Below are 9,809 nucleotides of genomic sequence, written 5' to 3'. Positions count from 1 at the left end.
CTTGCTTTCCCGTGTTTTCTGGCTTTTACGTGCCCTAATAATCAGTTTTCGTAAAAAAAAAAACAATTTTCTGGAAAATCTTCTCCAAATTGAGTGTTTCCTGTACCTGTTCATTAGAAAAAAATCAGAGTTCAAAATCCCCTATTTTGGGGAACAAAATAGGTGACGGCAACCTAAAAAGTCCAAATTCCGTGTTTTACTATTTTATTTTAATTTATTTCTGTTTTTATAGTTTCAGAAAATTCCAAACTAATTTCCAAAATTCTTATTTTACTTAATTAGACTAAATTTCGTGTTTTTATATTTTTCTGAATCTATTTTAACCATATCTCTTCTTTCGTTTTGTTTCATTAACGAATCTGATTCTGATTCTTACATAGTTTCTCTTTGCATACTTTATTTGATTCTAAACTTGCTTTTGATAACATGGCTGAACAAAGAACACTAAGGCAGCTTGCTGCTCCTGATGTCAATTACAATGGTCTATGCATCCAATATACTGACGTTGATATTCCTTTTGAATTGAAATCTGGTTTGATACACTTGTTGCCCAAGTTTCATGGTCTTGCAGGTGAGGATCCGCATAAGCATTTGATCAAGTTGTTTGTTCTACACCATTGAGGCCTGAAGGTATAACAGAAGATCACATCAAGCTCAGAGCTTTTCCATTCTCGCTCCAGGGTGCTGCCAAAGATTGGTTGTACTATCTTGAGCCGAATTCTATCACAACTTGGAATGATTTGAAGAAGGTCTTTCTAGAGAGATACTTTCCCGCTTCTAGAGCTGCATCAATCAGAAAAGAAATATGCGGCATTAGGCAGGGAAACGAATCATTGGCAGAGTACTGGGAAAGATTCAAGCATCTAGTTTCCAGTTGTCCCCAACACCAGATCACCGAGCAATTACTCATCCAATATTTCTATGAGGGGTTGCTACCAATGGATCGAAACATTTTGGATGCTGCAAGTGGTGGAGCACTTGTTGATAAAACTCCAGCTACCGCAAAGGCCTTGATCGAGAACATGTCACTCAACTCGCAACAGTTTACAACTAGAAATAATTCTGCAAGTGTGAATGAGATTCAGTCTTCCTCTTCTTCCATCAAGGCGCTCGAAACCAAGTTTGATGCTAGAATTGATGAACTTACTTCCTTGGTGAAAAAGTTGGCAGTTAGCAAAGCTCAACCAGCAAAAGTGTGTGGTATTTGTACTTCTTCTGAGCACCCGACTGATACATTCCCCATTCTACAAGATGAAACAATAACTGAGCTTCCTCAAGCATATGCAGCAGCAGCAGCCCTTTACAATCAAAACAGGTACAACAATTCTGACCTCTCCACCAACAAATATCACCCTAGTTGGAGGAATCATCAAAACCTCCGATATGGGAATCAGTCACAGGCTGCAGCCCCTGCTGCCCCACCAGCCACTTCTTCACTAGAAGACCTTGTCACGCAACTGGTTGCAAATAGCACACAACATCAACAACGAACAGATGCTAGCATTCAGAACCTGACAACGCAGATGGGACAAATGGCCAATGCAATAGGCCAACTGCAATCTCAAGGCTCCGGTAACCTTCCTGCACAATCGGTTCCAAACCCAAATGGGAATCCAAACGTGAGTGCAATTACTTTGAGGTCCGGAAGAGTGTCAGAACCAGCTCCAGAAAAGAAGAAGAAGAAGAAGAAAGCCATTGCAACATCATCTACTCCTGAACCTGATCATGCTTCTGAACCTTCTGTTACAGCTGAGACTGAAAAAGTATACGTGCCACCAATCCCTTTCCCTCAAAGGGTGCAGAAAAATAAAAAGAACAAAGTTGAGGAAGACAAAGAGATTCTTGATATATTCAGCAAAGTAGCAGTCAACATTCCTCTACTTGATGCAATTAAGCAGATTCCGAAATATGCAAAATTCTTGAAAGATTTGTGCACAAACAAGAGGAAAGTGAAGGGAAATGAGAGAGTTAGTTTAGGGCGAAATGTTTCAGCCCTTATTCAGTCTAATGCTGAGCTCGAACCTGCGCCTGAAAGAGCTAATGTTTCATCCCTCAATCAGGCCATGCCACAGAAATGCAAGGATCCAGGAACTTTTTCTATTCCATGTACCATTGGGGATAGAAAATTCGAAAATTGCATGTTAGATTTAGGAGCTTCTATTAATGTTATGCCTACTTCTATTTTTAACAATCTTGATCTTGGTCCTTTGCAGCATACAGGTCTTACTATTCAGCTGGCAAACAGGAGCAATGCTCGCCCTGTTGGAGTAGTGGAAGATGTACTTGTTCAAGTTAATGACTTGATTTTCCCTGCAGATTTTTACATTCTTGACATGGCTGGAGAAACAGAATCAAGCAGATCACCAATCATCTTGGGCAGACCATTCATGAAAACAGCGAAGACAAAAATTGATGTTGATGATGGAACCATGTCCATGGAATTTGGTGACATTGTTGCGAAATTTAATATTTTCGATGCTATGAAATATCCTTTGGAAGAGCACTCTGTTTTTCAATTAGAATTGCTTTCTGAAATTGTTGTTGAATTTCATTCTGATTTGTGTTCAGCTGATGTTTACTCATGTGATGATTGTATTGATACTAACCTTTGTGTTGTATGTGCTGAGATTGATTTGCAGGGTGATATTTTTCCCGCAGGAGAAGTTGTCAATGAAGTTGTTTACGCAGTTGAAGCTCTTGACATCCCGGCTGTTCCAACAAAACCATCCATAGAACAACCACCGTCCTTAGAGCTGAAGTCACTCCCTAAAAATCTTAAATATGCTTATCTAGAGAGGGATGAAAAACTTCCGGTTATAATTTCTTCTAACCTTGATTTTGTTCAAGAAAATAAGCTTTTGCAGGTTTTGAAGAAACATAAAAAGGAAATTGAGTGGAAATTGGCTGACATACCAAAAATCAAAAGTGCAGGTACTAACAAAGTGTTCAAAGTAAACGAATGGCGGCTGAAGCTGTTCCATGAAAGCCTGATGCCTGAAGAAGAAACTGTTGAAGAGCTTCCCTTGGAGGAACCTTCCTACACTCTAGCCGCTACACCTTAGCCCCCTCGGGTGTGTTCCTTCCTTTTTCTCACTTTATGCTTATTATTACATTGCGGACACTGTTTGGTTTAAGTGTGGGGGAGGGACATTTTACATTTATATTTTTGTGTTAAGAAAAAATAAAAAATAAAAAAAAATAAAAAAATAAATTGTCATGAGTAGTCACATGTTCTAAGGCTAGGGCAGATAGCTGTAGGGTCAGTGAAATTTTTGGAAATTTTTGTTTTGATACTTGACATGATAGTCTTTGCAACTTAATGCACAACTGCTTGAACACTGTCAAACTTAGTAATGTTTAGATAAATCTCTGAAATACTTATTCTTTAGACTAAGTTCTCTAAATTTGAATATAATGGAGGGTATGATTAGAACTAAGTGTGGGGGTAAGGCTAGAGTAACAGATAGACCGATCATTGCTATTAATTGAGAAAAAGGGAAACTGCTTAAGAGTTAAAAATAATGAATATAATAAGTTCCTGTGCCCGAAACTGGAGGAACAAGTTCCTGTGCCGAAACTGGAGGAACAAGTGCTGTGTAGGATGCTCTACTCTGAGTAACAGGTTGGACTTATTACAAGTAAGATCCCGTCAGGTGAAAAGGTGGAGTAGTACCTAAAGCTTAAAAACAATAAACAATAATAAAGCTTGAAAGTAGTTGCCCCTGAATTGAAAATGAAAAGCTTTGGATCTCTTGAAAAGAAATAGCCCCCCTAGACTGAAATTCTGGTTAAATCCAAAATTGTAGCAAAAGAATGACAACTTAGCATTTAGAATGGTAGTTTCAGAAAGGGATCTTGACATTACTTTGGTTGACAGTGGGAGACAGTACACACACACGCAAGATTATTATTGAAAGTTGATAGATAAGAATTGTGCCAATCTTTGAATTTTGACCCAAGGTTTGAAGCTTGAAACCTGGAATATGTTGACTGCTTGTGATTTGTTTTTAAGTTTTTCATTTGAGTTTTGCTCGGAGTGCAAAAGTTCAAGTGTGGGGGAATTTGATCAGTGCATTTTAATGCACATTCTTCTACTATTGTACTGGTGTATTCCTATGGTTTAATTTACTATTTTCACTATTTTAATGTGTTTTTATATTTAAGTTTATTTCTAACTTTATTTTATTTTCGCACTTAATTTATGAATAAATAACACTTTGACACCCTTCCAGTCCGCAGGTCATAACTGGAGTTACAAATATCGGATTGAGGCGCGGGAGGATGCGTTGGAAAGCTGAGATCAAGAGCTACAACTTTCATGTTGAGGCCAAAACCCAGTTCGGAGCGCAAGTGTGTCAAATAATTGCGTTTATGTTCCAGACGAATTAAATTATTAACTTTCAGCACAACTTTATGTTTTCGGCCCAATTGTTTTAAGGCCCGTTTCCATGTATTATTTAAACCGAAAAAAAAACAGCTAGGGGATCATTCTGATTTCACCAGATAACAACCCCTAGAGGCAGCTTCTTGCTATGGAAAACTAATCACCAAAGATTGATATACTGTCATCGGTTTCCGCCGACACTTTGAGGTTCTATAATTTTCAATCAAATTGTTTTTCCCTTTCAATATCTATGATATATATCTTGTCTGCTTAATTCAAGTTCTATAGAATAGATGTTGATTAATTTCGATGATTATATGTTCCTGTACCTTGATCGCGTTTGCTTAATTCGCGTATGTTTGATCATGTTTGCTTAATTCATGATAGTTTTAATCCGTTTGCTTAATTCGGAAATCTAGAACATATATCTTTTAGTGTCGATTGCGCTTGTTTAATTGGTACTATATTCGTAAAGGGATTAGAATCCGCTTAGGAATTGGAAATTGTATGAATCAATGATAAGTTGGGAAACCGAAACAGTAGATTAGTCGTTTTAACTTATTTGTTAATCACTTATTTCAATTTTAATTTTTGAAACCGAAACTTAAACCCAGACCCCCCATATTCAGCTTGTTCTTACTGAATCTAATATTTTCTAATTGATAAAGATTCCTTGCGATACGATACTCGAGTGTCGCTTCCAAAACTACACTTTTAAAACTCGTTTTTGACCCGTGTGCGACAACGGATCAAATTGGCGCCGTTACCTCGAAATGCATTTGTCACGATCACTTCAATTACCAAATTGAAGTTTCCAATTAGTTATCCCTTGACAAATTCCCAGACCTTGATCAAACCCAAAAGCGCCAAACTCAACCGACAACAATGGGCGTTATCCCCAACTCGTTAATCATCCAACCATAATGATAAACATTGAAGAAGATGAATGGCAAAGGTTTGTTGTGTTTCTCTCAAGAATCCACAAGGATTCTCTCAAGAATTTTCTCAAAGGAATACACTAAGCTCTCTCTAGAATGTTTCTCACAATTCCAAAAGTTGATTTCTAATTTTTGTAATGTACTATTTATAGGTAAAATAGATTGAGTGAATGACAAAACAATTTTTAAGTGTAACATATTCATGCACTGGTGCACACTAAAAACCATGCACCAGTTCATACAAAAAAAAATTGTAAAACCAAAATTTCAAAAGAGATCTAGCACCACTTCAAGTTTTCCAGAAACAAGATCTTGCACTAGTGCAAAACATTTTGCACCGGCTCAAAATTGTCGCAAATTTTCAGTAAATCAGCCATGAATTGGTTCAAAGGTTCCATGCACTGGTCTATAGATTATGGGAACTATGCACCGGTTCATACCCTATATGCGCCAGTTCAAAATGCTTGAAATTTGAAAATTACTAAGTTTCAAAGCGTTTTGAAAACATTATAAATCTAAAATTGCCTTAATCAAATCAATTTATTTTAACATTATTTTTAACATCATTCAAAATACATGCACTTACAAAAACTTCTTGTTGTGAGAAATTAAAACAATCAATAATAACCTGTTAAAAACAAATCAAGTACACAAATTTAAAAATAAACTATTGTAGCCTAGTAAGCAAACGATTTCAGCTGGAGGGTCTCTAAAAAATAAGACTGACGAAGAGGTGAAAGAACTAATTGAATAAATGTGCCAAAATGAATACAACAACAGCAATGTGCGAAGTACGAAGACAGCTGGAATGATTGATATTGACAAAGAGACCACTTACAAAGTGGAGATCGACTTGTTGAAAATAATGCTTGCCGGGAAATCGTCACTTGAAGCTAATGTGAGCAAATTTTATTGTTAAAACATTTTTATTGTTTGCTGATTTAAAGAGGAAACTGTTATGTCAAAATGGTAATCCTCTAGTCTTATTGATCATGCGCATGTGCTTATATAGGCAAAGCACCACATATAAGTCAATGGGCCAAAGTACAACATTTGTATTGGGCTTAAACACATGAGGCCCAATACCTAACATAATTCTCCCCTAATTGTATGACTATACAATTATCAAAACATACAAAACAAACTAGAATTATAAAAGCAATACAAACTAAAGCCAAGCCAAGCCAAGAGAAAGGTAGCATGATAGGCCAGACATGCTCACTGGCGCGCCCCAACCTAGCAGGCCTCAGGTACAGAGAGACAAGCCTTGCAGGCCTCAGATATAGCCAACCAAGCAGGGCATCACAACTTCTGAGGGGCCATCATTCCCAATTTGCTCCTCAACTTCTAAAATGTATCAAGCTTTAAGGGTTTAGTCATTAAATCAACAAGTTGCTCTTGAGTTGTGCAATGCTTAAGCTCCACAGTTCCTTGCTTAGCTAGATTTCTCAAGAAGTGAAATCTCACATCTATATGCTTACACCTACCATGCATTAGAGGATTTTTTGACAGCTTGATGGAGGAGCTGTTATCACAGTAGATCAAAGATGTCTTGCCTTGTCCAATCCTTAAGTGACTCAGAACATTCCTTAACCATATACATTGACAGGCACATAAGGAAGCTGCAACATACTCAGCTTCAGTGGTAGACAAGGTTACAATTGGTTGTTTCTTTGATGACCAAGATATAGCACCTGTTCCAAGCATAAACACATAACCAGAAGTGCTTTTCCTGTCATCCAAATCACCTGCATAGTCTGAATCTGACCAACCTACCGATTCAATCTCATTAGTGTTGTGACTGTACATGATTCCATCAGCTAGAGTCCCCTTTTAAGTACCTCATAATTCTTTTTATAGCAGTGACATGTAATTATGTTGGCCTATCCATAAATCTAGCAACCAAGCAAACTAAGTAAGCTAAATCAGGCCTAGTAGCTAGCAAGTACATTAAGCATCCAACCATCTGCTTGTATTCCCTAGTATCAGTGGCTGTTCCATTTTCATCCTTCACAAGCTAGGAACCTGGTACTATTGGACTACATACCTCATTACAGTTTTCCATACCAAATCTTTTCAAAATTTCAGCTGTATACTTGTTTTGGTTTATGAATATTCCTGCTTTGGATTGAATGACTTCAACTCCAAGAAAATATTCCATCCTTCCTAAGTCAGTCATAGCAAACTTTCTTTTCATAGACTTTTTGAAGGCATGAATCATATTCATATCATTACCAGTACATATTAGATCATCAACATACAGGCTGACAATCAATATTTTTCCATCTGTTCCATATTTCACAAATAATGTGTGTTCATGAGAGCATTTTTCAAACCTTTCAAAATTGAAGTAACTTTCAATTTTGATGTACCATGCTCTATGGCTTGCTTCAAGCCATAGAGTGCCTTTTTCAGTTTGTACACTTTGTTCTTACCACCCTTCTGATATCTAAGAGGTTGCTCCACATATATGTCTTCAACTAGTTCACCATGTAAAAATGCACTTTTTACATCCAATTGAAACACATTCCAATTTTCTTTAGCAGCCCATCTTGCCACAGGAGCAAACACTTCATTGTAATCAATTCCAAGTTTCTGACTGTATCCCTTAGCTACCAGTCTAGCTTTATGCTTTTCAATCTCACCCCTTATATTGTATTTAGTTTTATAGATCCATTTGACTCCAATTGCATTGGATCCTTCTGGTAGAGTTGTCAATTCCCAAGTATCATTGTTCTTTATAGATTCAATCTCCTGATCCATAGCAATTCTCCAAACATCAAGTTTTTCAGCTTCTGCATAGGGTTTTGGATCATCAGCTGGAGTGTAGATAGCTAGATTGTGTAAGTCTTCATCATCAAGCTCACTTCCTAATACATAGTCATTGTAACTAGCTGGAGGTCTTCTGTTTCTTGGTGCTAAAGCAACCTCATTATCAGAGTCACTTGGAGTCTGAATAGGATTTGTAGGCTCACTCATATCTGAATCACTGTCACCATTTATCTCAACCTCATTTTCATTATTATTGTTTGTCTGATCTGTGACTGGTTCACTAGTTTCACCTTCTATCTCATCACTAGTAACTTCACTATTCTTCTTTGTGCTAGGGTTGTTCCATTCCCACCGTTTCTTTTCTTCAAAAATCACATCTCTACTGATTATGATTTTCTTCTTCACTGGATCATACAGTTTGTAGCCTTTTGATTCATCACTTACTCCAAGATGTATGCAGCTTATACTCTTGTCATCCAATTTAGTTCTTTGACTGTCTGGTATATGAACAAATGCTAAGCAGCCAAAGACTCTAAAATGATGTACTGATGGTTTGTTTCCACTCCAAGCTTCCTCAGCGGTGATATCTTTGACTGATGAAGTGGGGCTTCTATTCATGACATATGTGGCCCATTTTACAGCTTCAGGCCAAAACATTTTAGGTACATTCCAGCCAGCATACTTCTGACCATATTCATTAGTGTCCTGTTTTTCCTCTCAAAAACTCCATTTTGCTGTGGAGTGTATGCATTGGTCAACTGCCTTTTAATGCCTTGATTGCTACAAAATTCATTAAAAGCATTTGAGAGAAATTCACCACCTCTATCTGTCCTTAAGCATTGTAAAGTACATCATGACTCATTTTCAACTAATGCTTTAAAGTTTTTGAAAGTATCTAATGCACTAGATTTTTCTTTCAAAAAATAAATCCAAGTCTTTCTTGAGAAGTCATCTGTGAAGGTGATGAAATACCTGTTACCTCCATTGCTTATTGGATTGATGGGACCACATATATCTGAGTGAATAAACTCCAATTTCTTGCCAGCTCTCCACACAGCCTACTTAGGAATAGCTTCCCTGTGTTGCTTACCAGTCAAGCAATCTACACATTTTTCATTCGTATCATCTAGTGATGGTAGCCCTTTTACCATATCTTTCTTAGCCAAAATATTCAAACCTTTGATGCTCAAATGAGCATATCTATCATGCCATAACTGAGACCAGTTTTCTTTTGAAACTTTAAGGCATTTGGGAGTAATCACTACAGCATTTAGAGTGTATATTCTATTGGCTGACATATGTGTAACAAATAGCAACCCTTTGTCATCATGGAAGATTTTGCAAGTATCATTTTTGAAGATGATAGTTACATTCTTCTGCTGTATTTGTCCAATGCTCAGAAGATTGGTCTTTAGGCCAAGTATGTAGTAAACTTCTGTTATGACATGAATTCTACCATTAATACTTAGCTTGACATTACCTTTTCCCATGACATTCATCTTTGAATCATCTCCAAGCTTTACAATATCTCTGTAGCTTTCATCAAATTCATATAACCAACTTTTGTTTCCAACCATATGGTTGCTGCAACCTGAGTCTAGAAACCATCTTTCACTTTCGAATTGCTCATAGTTGGTTTTGGCCATGAGGAGCATTTCATCTTCATCCTCAAGTGCAGCATATTTTGCAGACTCTTCCCAAGATGGACACTCATT

General features: G+C 37.1%; 1 protein-coding gene across 1 annotated transcript; it reads left to right on the top strand.

Annotated features, from left to right (window-relative positions):
- Window positions 1-426: 426 nt before the first annotated feature.
- LOC123905175 lies at window positions 427-3,062 on the top strand. The gene is made up of 2 exons (XM_045954806.1): window positions 427-571; window positions 631-3,062. Exons 1-2 carry the CDS (start codon window positions 427-429, stop codon window positions 3,060-3,062), a joined length of 2,577 nt encoding a protein of 858 aa, XP_045810762.1.
- Window positions 3,063-9,809: the final 6,747 nt, after the last annotated feature.

Source organism: Trifolium pratense, linkage group LG2 (genome assembly GCF_020283565.1).
Source record: "Trifolium pratense cultivar HEN17-A07 linkage group LG2, ARS_RC_1.1, whole genome shotgun sequence".
Lineage (NCBI taxonomy): Eukaryota > Viridiplantae > Streptophyta > Magnoliopsida > Fabales > Fabaceae > Trifolium > Trifolium pratense.
Note: the sequence above shows the minus strand (reverse complement) of the source record. Positions and strands in the feature narration are given on the sequence as shown.

Bases quoted from the DNA above. Each gene is read 5' to 3' on its own strand.
- LOC123905175 (XM_045954806.1), top strand. From the start codon at position 427: ATGGCTGAACAAAGAACACTAAGGCAGCTTGCTGCTCCTGATGTCAAT. The intron at 572-630 runs GTGAGGATCCGC...TGAGGCCTGAAG, and splicing joins CAAGTTTCATGGTCTTGCAG to GTATAACAGAAGATCACATC.